This window comes from Marmota monax, unplaced genomic scaffold, assembly GCF_021218885.2.
Source record: "Marmota monax isolate L192 unplaced genomic scaffold, Marmota_monax_Labrador192_F-V1.1 WCK01_AAM20220418_F8-fsc00018, whole genome shotgun sequence".
Classification (NCBI taxonomy): domain Eukaryota; kingdom Metazoa; phylum Chordata; class Mammalia; order Rodentia; family Sciuridae; genus Marmota; species Marmota monax.
Window position 1 is genome coordinate 17,715,739 of NW_026692201.1, and position 14,248 is coordinate 17,729,986.

The 14,248-nt window shown below is 36.2% G+C and overlaps 1 protein-coding gene across 2 annotated transcripts in view; it reads left to right on the plus strand.

Moving 5' to 3' along the window:
• The window catches only part of Adgrv1 (adhesion G protein-coupled receptor V1), a 569,696-nt gene that overhangs the window by 463,723 nt on the left and 91,725 nt on the right, over positions 1-14,248 (plus strand). For both annotated transcript variants that reach the window (XM_058574584.1, XM_046428479.2), the window contains one exon: positions 6,108-6,265. In XM_058574584.1, coding sequence (XP_058430567.1) covers positions 6,108-6,265 — 158 coding nt within the window. The remainder of the gene's footprint in view (positions 1-6,107; positions 6,266-14,248) is intronic.

The window sequence follows — 14,248 nt, forward strand, 5'->3', positions numbered from 1 at the left end:
GTTCTTCAGGCTGCCAGGACTGTCATGTGCTCTGAAACCTCTGGGTCTGGTTCTTCCTGGTATTACATAGTCACTGCCAAAGGGATGTGAGGATTAATTTGTGAATTATGTCCTGAGTGTGTGTTAGCAGAGAGCTTCTCAGACTTTTACTATACATAGGGAACACCTGGGGATGTTGTGAGAGCAGGTTCTGATTCCTGAATGAGCCTATGGTGGGGTGTAAGGTTCTGTGTTTTTAACAGCTTCCAGGTAGCGCCGGTGATGCTAATGGAAGAACACTACAACTGCAAGTAGAGCATTTCTTGTAATTAAGATCTCCTTGACAGAAGGGACCACGTCTAGGGCACCTTTTGGCTTTGGACTGATCTGGCTTTACATGAAATACAAGATTGTCTACACATTTTTTCAAGTGAATGGTTTTCAAAGATTGTTAGAAATCAATGAAATAATTAAACATTTCTTATGGATCTGACTGTGCAAAGCCCTTAAGAAATATAGAGAAGGGCTAGGGATGTGGCTCAAGCAGTAATGCCCTCGCCTGGCATGCGCAGGGCGCTGGGTTCGATCCTCAGCACCACATAAAATAAAATAAAGATATTATGTCCACCGAAAACTGAAAAATAAATATTTAAAAAATTCTCTCTCTCTCTCTCTCTCTCTCTCTCTCTCTCTCTCTCTCTTAAAAGAAAAAAAAGAAAAGAAAAGAAATATAGAGAAAATATTATAGCTCCTGTCCACAAGGAGAACACGAGCACATTCACCACTAACTCTAATGTATCTTTACTGGAACTGTGGGGCTCATTTTAGAATTGTAGAAGTGGCAGTGAAAGCAAATAAGCCTGTTCATACTACAAGCAATTTGACCTTTTATAATTTAAGTGGCATTTTCTCCACATACACAATAAAGCTAATAGGATTATTATGTTTGTGTGTAATAATGCATGTAAGAATTATTTCATTCAGCTTAGGAAAATACCGTATATAGTTTTCCTCCATCCTAAGTCCATATCTATCTTTATATTCCATTTCACTTTGTGGAGCTTATCTGCCATTTGATTTTAATATTATTTTTGTTTAAAGTTTAGACTTGGAGAAAAGTACATTTTAGAATTGGTATGAAAATTGTTGTATCCTCTACAACACAAAGAGAGAGGAATATATTTTCCTATCTTGCAGGTGGTTAAGCCCAAACCTATTTTCTTCTTAGTGAGTCTTCATAAATGTGTTATTTTTTTTTAAAGTTAGTGTATTTATAGGGTTTCTCTAAGCCTCTCCTGTCACTTTGGATGGACCAGGAAATACATATATACATGCAAATACATGCACACATATATACATAGATTCACAGGTGAACCTGTGTTGAAAAAGAGCATCATTTTTAGAAAGAAAGTAAGTTGGGCATGCAAGTAAAGGAGTATTGAACCCATAACTATTGGCTTATGATTTCCAAGTCTTAGTTATAAATTTTATTTATAAAGGATAACCATCTACATAAAGAATAATACCTATGTGCTTCAACGAATAAAACCAATAAAAGGTATATTATATATTCTACACAGAGTAGAAACGAGTTTTCAATAAATAGTGATCAATGCTTTATTGACCATACCTTAAGTAAATTTGTAGACTGAAACTGACAGACCATTTCCATTACTCTCCAAGTTAAGAAGAATATCAACATGAGTTTGCAGGTGGAGAGGAAAAAGCTGGTTGAAGCAAAATGTGTAGCTTTTGATGAATACACCTATCGTGAAAAAAATACAAAGGGGTTACCCCAGCAGAGGTTGGCACAGGAGCCTGTGAATCACAGCTAGTACCACTGACTATTGAGAACTACTTACAAAGAAGACCTTGGAAACAAACATTTATTAGTATATCATTACCTATGTCCTTTTAAATTACCTATGAAACCCAGATGGAACCCAGCTGCCTGGATTTCTTCAAGTCTTCCAGCCTGCCAGGATCAACTTGTGATTTAAAATATAACTTAAATGAGTCCAAATCACAACCTCCTGTGCAGGGAGTTCCCAGCACACAGCCTGGGGCTTTTAGGGATTGTAAGTGGAGTTTAGGACTCTCAAGAGGATGCCTCAGCTTCTGAGCACCTTCTTAGGCTGATTTCATAAAGAAGTAAAGAAACTGAAATATGCTCATGCCACCCACATAAAATTTATAAAAATCAAGTTAGGTAATGTGAATGAAAACATTTCAGTAAGGATCAAGTGATACTGAGGGGAGGTAATAATCTTACTAAATTAGAAAGTGACCTAAGGCATTGTGAATGTTCTGAGGGAACACTTGGAAGAGGGAGAACTGAAGGTCGTGAGACAGCACTGACTTGTTTCATCTGGATAAAAATAGAGAAAAGAATGAAGTCCTGACAAGATTTTGAAACATTGGCATTGTCTGTGGGTAGTAATAAGGGGAAAAAAATTACCTACTTAAGTTTAAAAGGGAACAGCAAAATTTAGTCATGTGATTACAGAAACTCAGAAGAGCATCCAAAACCAGAGAGAGAAGAGTCACCAGAGTCCTTTGAAGCTGGATGAGCTGGTGATTCCAAGGAACACAATCTCCTTGCTCTTTTATAAGAAAGCAAATCCTCATGGTCTTTTTCTCCTCTTCTGGGGTCTGCCAGATCTGTTCCTGAAGCAGTGACTGCCAGCACGTTAATCAGCTCCTTCCACAGTCCTGGTGTGTGCATAACATTCAGTCTACTCATTTCTCACATTTGGTTTTTCCAAGAATTTGTTCCCAGCCTTAGTTCAGAAACTAGTCTATCCATCCACAGTTTCCTAAGGCACCATATCACATTCAAGTGATCTAATTCTCAAAATTACCTGTATGCACCACTTATTTGGTTGGACTGGAGGAAATTCCCCCAAGGGTAGGATCTAGTTCATTTATCTTAGACACTTTTAAACATATGTGGTAAATTTTATTATATACCAGTAGAAATCCCATTCAGGCAATGTTGCTAAGAAAATTAGAAAAATGCCCATTAGCTTTAAAGGAAATGTTAAGTGAGAATTTAAAATAAGAAGGTGTTAAGAATATGAGCTATAATTTGGGGATGTGCAATGACATGGCTTGTTCCACCTACTTTTCATGGACTGAATTTCCGGAGTAGACAGCCTTGTCCGTTATGGGTACTTGTGATTTAACCCTTTTAGCTAGCCCTACCTCATTTGCAAATGTTAGTGTCTCAGAAGTGAAAAAGACTAAGGGAGAATATAAAAGACAAGTAGTTTTTGTTCAAGAGAGATGGGTGGAGGCTGCCAACAAGACTAGCATGCTATGGAACCAAAGCCCTGCTCCTTTGTGATCTGACCCACATTATGTGGATGATGAAGTTAGGGGAGTCTCAGTAGTCCACTCCTCATGAGAAGTCATGGTCTCTATAGAAATAAAGAAAAGGGCGATAGTCAGGATCAGCTAATTTTCCTGCACCTCTTTCTGAATGAATGATCCATGTCATCATACAAGTTAAGAGGACTTTAAAGGAGATGTTTAAGAGTAATAGAACTCAGGGAATTCCCTTTTCTTCCTGAGAGGTGCTGTGGACATACCTGATTACTTCCAGCCCCTTGCATGTCCACTTTATCTATTATATTCTTTAACAAAGATGGTGAATTGTTATCTGGATATGGTGTTCCAAGAATTGTTCTCCATGGTAAAGGAAAATGTTAGGCAAGTTCTTTAAATACAAAAGTAAGCCTTTCTAGTTGGTGGCCAAAGGAGAGTGTGGGTGTTGGAAAATCATACCTATGCCTTAGCATTCTGGACAAATCTTTATACAACTAGAACAAGTCACAGTAGGTTTAATAATCATCCACGAATTGAACTGAGATGACATTTTTCAAGGCAAACCATAAGGCAGTGTGTTCCTCCATTAGTCTCTGAATTCATCTAAGCAGCTTTAGGCCAGTCTGTCTGTAAATCCATCATTCAGATGGAAAAAAAATCATTTGAAGCCACTGTACAAAATAATGTGTAAGCAATGTGAACACTGTTTGTAAGGCAGAAATATATTTAATATCAAGGCCATTAGTGTTTGCCTGTTTTATTTAATCATGGGCCTTTTATCTAAAAGAAACAGGCCTTACTGCATACAGGTGAGTGTTCAGGGAAGGATTCAGGCTTTGTGTTGTCCAAATTAAATTCTAAAACCAGGAAATTCATCATTCTGACATCCCTTTGCAGATGTGGAGTATGTTTTGAAGTATCTGTTAAGATGAGTCTTGTTTACACAAAGAATACATTTAACAGGTCATGTTAATTGGAAGTGATATCTGAGTAAGGCCTTTAGTAATGTATCTCCGTTTAAATGTAAAATTGAGGCACTATTTTCCCAAGTGAATGGGCATTTCTCTGATTACCTGTATTTTGGATCTTGAGATTTTCCCCTAAATAGGTTATATGTTCTTTTTCTTGAGTTTTCTTCAAAGTCCAATGTTTATGGCTGTATTATAATATAGGCTTACAGATATTATGTATCAAAAATGGAGAAGATTTTGGGAAAAAATAGAAGAGATATTGTTTTCTGTTATGATTTCTTATAATTAATTTATAGCCTTGTAACTTTTAAGAAGTAAGTCTTATATAAGAATACATATCTCAAAAGCACAGTTTTAGATGATGATAACCAATTTAACAGCAAGAATTTTGTGGGAGATTCTAGTAAAGAACAAGAGGATGATATGACCCATTAGTAAATATTTCCAGTTGAATCTCTAAAACTATTTTTCTGGTTATTATACTGTAACCAAATTATATACTTAGATAATGTAAAGTTTACTTTGGACGCTGTTGTTCTATGTAAACTCCAGGAATAATAGATACAATGGCACAGCATATAGCTTCTAAATGGAAAATAACCTTCATTTTTGAGAGACCAAAGGGATCTTAGGGAAATGTATAGCTGGGGAATGACAAAACTGTCATCTGCTCAAAAGCCAGGATTGTGAATGTGACAGAGTGGAGCCCTGGAATCCTCAGATTTGCCTTTAAAGAATACTTTCTCTCCAGCTGGGGCTGTAGCTCAGTGGCAGAGGGCTTGTTTAGCATGTGTGAGGCACTGGGTTTGATCCTTAGCACCACATAAAAATAACTAAACAAATAAAGGCATGCTGTCCATCTACAACTATAAAAAAATTTAAAAAGAATACTTTCTCTGCTGCCCAAGGAACATTTAGGCCAAGAAGATGAAGTTGGCAAAGCCAGGCAAAGAAATGCTTTATGATTAGCTCCCTAACAGTTACATGACCCTTCATCCTTTATTTCCTGAATTGGACTTATGCCAGGAGGAGGAGTCCAAAAGGGGAGGGGGAAAGAAGATGGGGAGATAGAGAAAGTAAGAGGATGGAAAGAATAAGGAGGGAGGAAGGAGAAGAAAGGAGCCGTGGCCTAGCACCTTCTATGCAGAAGCAGCCACAGCCCTTAGAGCCATAGAAACCTGATCAGGCCTATGAGGACATAGTAACTCCACAATCAGCCCCATGACCTGAAACCCTAATGGTATTCTTCTTTATTTGAGGTTAGATGGGGGGAGGCAATAGAAATGAGCCCTGGACTCTCCCTGGAAAACATGGACTAATTTGAAACATAAGCTGGATGTGACCAAATCAATGATTCTCAGAGTGTGTTCCAAGGAACATGAGTCCTATCATAAGGCCCTTAAGAGAAAGAGAAAGGAAGAGACCCATTTTTTCATGTAAAAGTCGCTCATTATTTAAGATGTGGTGCTGGAATTCAGTGACAATCTGAATCCAGAGTCCAGGTATGATGACTGTGTGACTTCCTACAGTCTTTTTAAATGCAGATCTGCACCCTGAATCTCTGAGATATATACAATGTACATACATCTCTCACTCTTACTTGACCATAATCTTTTTTGAAATTTTCTGAGCTTCTCAGGAACTTCCATAGAACCTACTTTGTGAAGCCATGGGTAGATTTCAGCAGGTAGCCTCTTGTCTAACAAAGCTTCAATTTGGCCACCATCTAGATACAAAGAGCTAGTATAAGTGAAGTGACACATTCTGAATTGAAAAAAAAAAAGTTTATATTGAAGTTGTCTGAGCTCTTTCTTTCCTACTGTCTTCCAGATGTTTCATTCCAAACATCTACGCAGCCCTGTTTACCGCAGCCCTTGTTCCTTTGATGTGCCTGGTGGTGGTGTTCGTGGTGTTCATCCATGCCTACCAGGTGAAGCCACAGTGGAAAGCCTACGACGATGTATTCAGAGGGAGAACCAATGCTGCAGGTTTGAAAAGAACTCTATTTGCATTTTGGAGATAGGAGCTTTTCAGTAGTGGGAAAATGTCAGTGAATATTTTTTAATCAAAAAAAAAAAAAAAAAAAACCCCAGAAAAATGTTAGGCTCAGCTTTTAGCTCTTAAGGCTTAAACTAAGCCTTACCTCCCCAGTGTCTCCTGCTTCTGGTGCTTCTGACATCTCTTTCTTCAGGGCCCTGTAGGCTGGCCTGCTGCTGTCAAGTTTTGTCCTAAAGGTATTAAGGTCCATGTGAATGAGTCACACAGACTGGGAGCCGCTTCCCAAGCTTTCCTCAACTCATGCAATAATAATCTGCACTCAGCTTGTGAAACCAATTTATTTCCTGGAGATTTTGAGACTTCTTCACAGTTGAACAAACCTCCACAATGCTTGCGAGCACTATATTCTGCATGTGGCACTCTGATTGTGCTGACAGATGTTTAAAAACATATGTAATCAGACAGCTTCCTAAGTGACTACACATGTCCGGTTACTTAAGAGTGCAAGTCTTTCCAGCTCAAATTGGCTTTCACTGCAGTTCATTTTTTCCCCTTTGAATCACACTTAACACAGGTTTTTATGATCTGGTTCTTTTGTTGTTGTTGTTGTTAGATTCCAGTCTCCTGGGAATTTTCTTAACTAGGAACAATAACCACACACCTACAGACAAAAACTCTCACTGAAGTGTTGTGTGAGTCATCAAGATACAGCATTGAAGATCCCTCTTAGGCCCATGATCTTCTCTTTTCTAAGCTTTTACAGATCTGAAGTCAAATGAATGGCAGTCTTAGGGGAATTATTCACATTTTGAGTGCCTGTCACATTTAAGCAGGATAGCACATAGGAAATCTCTAAAACAGTGCCTAATATATTATAAAGGACTCAATAGATATTGTCACTTATAAGGTGTCACTTTAACATTTAAAAAAAAAAGTCTTCTAGTTCCTGAACTGGATCAGGAAGGTGCAAAAAAAAATTTACTCATATGATGAAGAAAAGAGACTCTTTCTGATTAGTTTGTGTGGTGGTTTGAAGATATTGGTATCTAGATAGCTCTTCTCTATTGTCTCTCATTCCACATGTGATCATTATGTAGGAAGAAATATTATTTAAAATTATGAGTAATCTTAAATTCCTCAATAAAAATAATTCATAATGTAGAAATACTACTTTTTTATGGTGGAGAGAACTGGGGATCTAATCCAGGAGTATTTTACCACTGAGCTACATCCCTAAACCTTTTTTATTTTTTATTTTTAGACAGGGTTTCACTAAATTATTTAGGTCCTCACTAAGTTGCTGAGACTAGCTTTGAAATTGCAATCCTCTTGCCTCAGCTTCCTGAGTCCTAATTTTTATGGAGACACAGAATTTATCCAAAAGCTGTGCTTTATTCAACTTAGATTTATTTTATTGAAACAGATGTTATTTTTTGGAAAGAAAAGTTGTTGTTTTTTCTTTCCTTAAATGATAAGTTTTGTTTAGTTTGTTTATTTATTATAAATAAATATATTTATAATATTTATAATAATAGTGGCCAGTGTTTGCATATTATCAATGGTGATATGTGAGGGGCAAACACAATGAGTTAATCTTTGCAGAACTAAATCACTCCATACACCTCTTGGATATGATCCATCACTGATGTAATAGATAAAACTATATTCTAATTATCTGAAAAGCAGCCCTCAAGCATTCATCATAATGCTAAAAGTTCCAGCACAATTCTATCTCAAGTAGGGAGTCCTCTCTTGAAATGAAATATTAATAGAAATATTGCTTTGTTATTGTTTTTCAAATATTATGTTATTTCTAATTCCCCTATTCCTATGATAATTCAGTTCAATAGTTGAGATAATACTTGGACTCTGATTAGTCTCTCTCTTTCTAGTCTTTTTCTTCACCATTTTGCTATCTCAGAGGTCATATTTCAAAAATATGAAGTGAATACTTTCACTTCACTGTAGTCAAACAAGGTCTTCCTCATTTCCCAAAATAGAAGTCTAGACTCTTAGCTCTTAAGAGTCCCTACAGATCTCCCCTGTTTTCTGCATCCTGACATTGCAAATCTGTTTATTCTTTTCCTAAAATACCTGTCATGTCTCTCACATAAGGAGGCCTCTACTTTGAGTATCTCATGATAAGTTGATAACCCCTATGTGCTCAGTGAAAGGGGAGCATGAGGATGGATGAGAGAACTGGAAGGGGCTTCTCACCCTCCCATAGTCTTCATTAACTCCCCAAAGCTGTTCAAAATATCCTGTAATCTAAGTAAAAATTGTGTGTTTGATAAGGTAGTTCCCATTGGCCTCACTGTACTTCTCTTACAGAAATTCCCAAAGGTCTCAATATTCTAACTTGTCTGTGAAGCCTTTGGAATTGCCTCTTTACAGAATTGCTGCAGATTGGAATTACCTGTTTCCTCTTTCATGACCTTAAAGTATTTACTCCTAGTGTCATAGCACTTGTCATAGACCTGAATGATGACTTGTTTAGGTTTAGGTGTGTATGTTGATTTCTTCACTAAATAGGTCAATTAATATTTACTATTTATCTTTATATCTCTAGGGCCTTGCAGAGTGCTCAGTGGATAACAGAGACATAATTAATGTTTATTGAAAAAAATGACTAAATTAATAATCATAAACATGCCATAAAATTCTACCAGTTTAAAATGGATATCCTAGCCAAATGTAGTATTAAGAGGAATTTTTGGGGCTGGGGTTGTAGCTCAGTGGTTGAGCACTTGCCTCGCATGTGTGGGGCACTGGGTTCGATCCTTAGCGCTGTATAAAAAATAAACAAAACAAAGATATTGTTTCCATCTACAATTATATATATATATATATATATTTAAATAAAAAGAAAAAAGAGGAATTGTTAGTCCCGGCACGATTACACACACCTGTAATCCCAGAGGCTCTGGAGGCTGAAGCAGGAGGATTGTGAGTTCAAAACTAGCCTAAGCAAAAGTGAGGGGCTAAGCAACTCAGTGAGACCCCGTCTCTAAATCAAATACAAAATAGGGCTTGGGATGTGGCTCAGTGGTCAAGTGCCCCTGAGTTCAATAGAACAGTACTCCCCCAAAAAAGAGGAACCATTATATATTTTATCAAAATGAAATGATTTCTCTTTGTAGATAGCCCCTTGAACATTTTGACAATTAGTACTATTTTTTTCTTTTTCTGTGATTGTTTGTTTCCCAAAACTATGTGTTCAACTTTGACCTTGGACTGACCTTTTTATACTGTATGTGTAAACTACTCTAAGTAACCTTCATTTAAATAGGCCCCACTTACCTCAATCCAAAATTTCCAGGAACAAAATTTTTATCTACACTAATCAGGAGTACTTTGCTAAATTTTACTGCACTGACCTGTAAAATATCCCATCAGAATGGCATGGTAAATAAATTCATGCTTTGCCTTCTGCTCTGCTCCATATACATAACAGTTCAAAATAACAAAACAAAAGAATATTTTTAAAAAGATGAAGATCTCAGTGCATTAAAAAATAGAGCAGAAACATAAAAAGTGAGCTGGCTGATGTTCTGTGGGGCCAGAATCAGGTAGATGTAGAAGAATCCCAAGTGCTATGATGGTAAAATGGAAACTAAAAGCCCCTAACACATGACAGACTAGAGCAATAGATGCTGCATGGAAAGAAAGGAGCTGCTGCAGAAGCTTAGGAAGGCTTAAAGGAATCTGGCAGGAGAAGATGAACAACACATCTCAGTAAGAACCAGGGCCACTATGATACATTAATTCATTTATGTATAATAGTAAAGTTAAATTTATTTTGTAGATACTGACACTAGTTTTTTTCCAAATGTGTATTTAATTTGTCTTATATCTAGGAAAATAGGCAATGAAATAAACCGTAGGTCACCTCTAAAATTAAATGCTTTTAAAGACTTGTCCACTGTTTGAGTGATTTTAATCAAGAAAAAGTGTTAAATACTCACTTTATTTTATGGTAATTATGCTTTTATATAAAGTTATGTGTTGTGTTTCAAGGCTCAAATATTATACCTTTAAAATGCATATTTAGAAAATTGTAATGAATTTCCAATGGTACGTTTAAATTTTGAATTTGTGGATAAGATATTTTATTTGGGCAAGTATTGAAATCATAATAAACAAAATATCTATAATTAAAAAAAAAAAAGAACCAGGGCCAAGTGTTCAGAGTTCACATCATATCTTCCCATCCATGATGTCACCATGGAAACAGAAGGCCCAAGACATTAAAATGGTCCTCTTTTTTGGACTGTCAGCCCAAGGAGGCCTGAGAGGAAGCAAAAACAAAACCTTTCAAAAGAAAGGTAGCAGAGAGAAAAATCAGAGAAAAAGAAAAGGAGCAAATGCTTTCTACTCAAGATTATTTGCAATCTAGAAGTCTCCAAAACAGAAGGAAAACTAACAAGGAAGCTAAAATCAAAAAGTCTATTAAATCCACAAGCATTTCACAAAGCAGAGTGATCTATAAGTAATTTTGAATAAACATGCTAGAATTCTAAAAAATATGAAGCAGGAAAGAGCAAACTGGCCCTATAGCCCACTCACCTAATTGTTTCTCCATTGTATTTATTTACTTTTCAAGACGTTTATCAAGAAACAATTTGCATGCCGTAAAGTTCTTCTGTTTAAACTGTACAGTTTGATGGCTTTTTAGTATGTTTACATGGTTGTGTAACTATCACTATAGTCTACTTTTAGAGCATTTTCAATATCCCAGAAAGAAATTTCATACCTATCAATAGTCACTTACCAATTCCTCCACTTATCTGAACCCTAAGCAACCACCAGTTCAACCTTCTCTCTCTAGAAGTGTCTGTTCCCAACACTTTGCAGAGTAAAATCTCAGAAAATGTGGTTTTATGCATCTTTCACTTAGCCTAACCTCTTCAAGGCTCATCAGTGTTGTAACATGTGTCAAAATCTGGTTCCTTTATATTGCCGAATAATATTCCACTCTATGGATATAAAACTCTTAATCAGTTAATGGGTATTTGGTTTGTTTTCTATTTTTAGATTTTACAAATAACAGTGAAAAGAACATTTATATTCAGGATTTTATAATGACTTTTAAAATTTTTCTCTTGGGTGTATGTGGCAGTACAATTGCTGGGTCATATATTAACATTATGCTTGACTATCTGAGGATCTGCCAAACTGTTTTCTGAAATGTGTGCCATTACCTGTTCTTGTTGTTCCTCAAACTTGCAGGCTTAAGTGATCTTCCCACCTCAGCCTCTTGAGTGCAGGGATTACAGGCCAGCAGCATTGCACCTGGCTAGAGATCTATTTTTAAATAAAGTTTTTTTTTTTTAATTAACCCAGCCATGCCCATCTGTCTATATATTGTCTATGGCTGCTTTCACAATGCTAAGTTGAGTACAGAGAGCATGTGGCCTGTAGCAATATTTAGCATGTGGCCTGTAACAATATTTAGTATCTGGATCTTAACAGAAAAAGTTGGACAATGAACCCCTGGAAAAAAAAGTATAATATATTCATTTTAAAAAGCATTTAAACACAAAACAAAACCAAAAATAAGTATGAGCAAATGAAGATGGACAAACATGAATGTAAAATAATTTCAGAAACAATGGCAATGTAAAATACACTATTGAAATTTTAAAATATTTGAGATAAACTCTGGTTGAGACAGAGAAGAGGGAATTAATGAGTGATTTTAAAAAGATACAGTTGAGGAATTCACAAAGGAAGTATACAAAAAAGGAAAAACATGAAAACAAATCCAAAAGGCATAAGAATAAATAGATTATCAGGAGAAAAGAACTGGGGAATGGTGGAAAAGCATGATTTGAAGAGATAATGGTTGAGAATTTTCCAGAATTAAAGAAAACATCATAACCACACATTAAATGTTATACTCATAAAAGGAGGGGACATTGATGAAACATTGAGCATATTAGCATAATATTAAATACATTTTGAAAGCTCCACATCTGTAGTTTTGGAAATATGCATAGGAAGCAACTTTTCTTTGCTTCTAATATTGTACCCTATTATGATAAGTGGCACAAGCCCCAGTCAGGAACTTAGAGTCTGTGGTGTAAGCAGATGCAGCTCAGTTTTCTGACAAACAAGCTTCAAAGGCAACTCACAACCTTGTACCCAGAGCGTCTACTCTTGCCTGCTTGTTTTATGCCTCCTTGTACACTTAGCACCTGAGGAGTGTAGTTCTAATGTGTCTCAAGCACATCCAGCTTAGTTCTCTGCAGTTCCAAGAATGCAACATAATCCTTCTCATAAAGCACTTTACTTAGATGGCTGATAGTTTAACTGTATTTTCCCTTCATTCTTGTACTAGATGAGCATTTGTAGACCATCAGAAAATATTATGAGAATTGCATTTTCTAGAAGTAAATTAAGAATAAAAGTCAAGTCACTTTTCTTATAAAATTCAATTTCCTATACAATTTATGCTATATTTTAAGTATGTTTTTCAGAAATTGTCAAGGGTTTGAAGTTATTTACATATCATTTTTAACAATAAATGAGGTGCGTTTTGAGAAAGAAGGTTCAATTTAATCTCTGTGGCCAAGGTGAGGGTTTTTTTAATTAATAATCAGAATGATTATGATTATTTCCTTACCTAGAGCTTTAGGTTTGATGAGCAGGTACAGTTAGTTAACACCAGGAACCAAAGTATTTGAACTGAAGAGCTTACATAAAAAAATATTTTAGGCCCAGAATCTTCCATAATTTCTGTAGAATTATTTTCCAAACTGATCCTGTTCTATGCAGATTAGATATGCATGAAAACAGGCAACTTCCCCAACATTTTTCTGTTGGTCTTAATGAATACAAGTAGCAATATCTTATGGTTTACATTTTGAGTGATATTTTTGCTTCTGACATCCCTTAATTTCAGAATTTAAGTAAACTCACTGAAATCCAAGGGAAAAACAAGGAAAGAGCTCCTAGGAAATGGAATGCACTCAGTGCTATACATGTCCCCACCTCATTCTCTTCTGTCGCTGGGCATGGCTTGGGACAGCATTAATAGCTTGGCTTTGGGGGCCCTCACTGCTATGAACTGAATGATTGAAGGTCAGTGGCTTCTAGTAAGATTAATTAGCTACCTCCTCCCTTCAGTGGGTTGGATACACCAGAAAGATGAGTCATGATAAAGGTATACTAAGGTAAATTTCAGTGTCTCACACAGCATTTTAAACAAAGCCTATAATTTTCAGGTATAGTTAGTTTTGATCTCTGGCAATGATAAGCTTGTCTCTCCTTTTAGACTCATTAGAATTTGCTGACTCCTTTCTGATTCATCAGCCAGTTCTTATGTGAGGGATGATTCATGGACGGGGAAGAAAATTAATTTGAATAAAAAGAGGAAGCAGGTGATTACAAATCCCTTTGTTATAAAAATCCCACACATAGATTTAAATATGATGTTTAAAAATGGAAAGGTGGCTTGATCCAGTTGACCACGGGTAATGTGAACCTGACACATTCAAAATCTCCAGGTGTTATAATGGCCACTTCTCTTACCTGGAAGCATTTTTTGAGGATTAGTGCTTCCATTTCTTGTGAAGCTACATTTCTTCATCCTGAAAGAGAACAACACTAGTAAGTTAAATCAGGATTCCATTGCTATTATAAAAATTGTTGAAAGCTTATTATAATGAATATTACAAAGTTTCATCCATTACAACCTAAAGATGAGTGACATTTTTACTCCTGACATTGTAAAATTTTCAAATAAAGTTCCAATAAACTCAATGAAATTCAAAAGAAAAAGAAAAAAGAGGAAGAGCCCCTAATAAATGAAATATATGGTGTCATATTCTCCAAAGATTACTACCATAATATAGGTCCCTTCTTTTAAGACATGGAGGCTAATCCTCACATCAAGCGGTGGGGTCTACTTGCCCTCTTTTGACATCTGGGCTGACTTTGGTCTTGCTTAGGTAAGTGTAATGTGAGGGAAG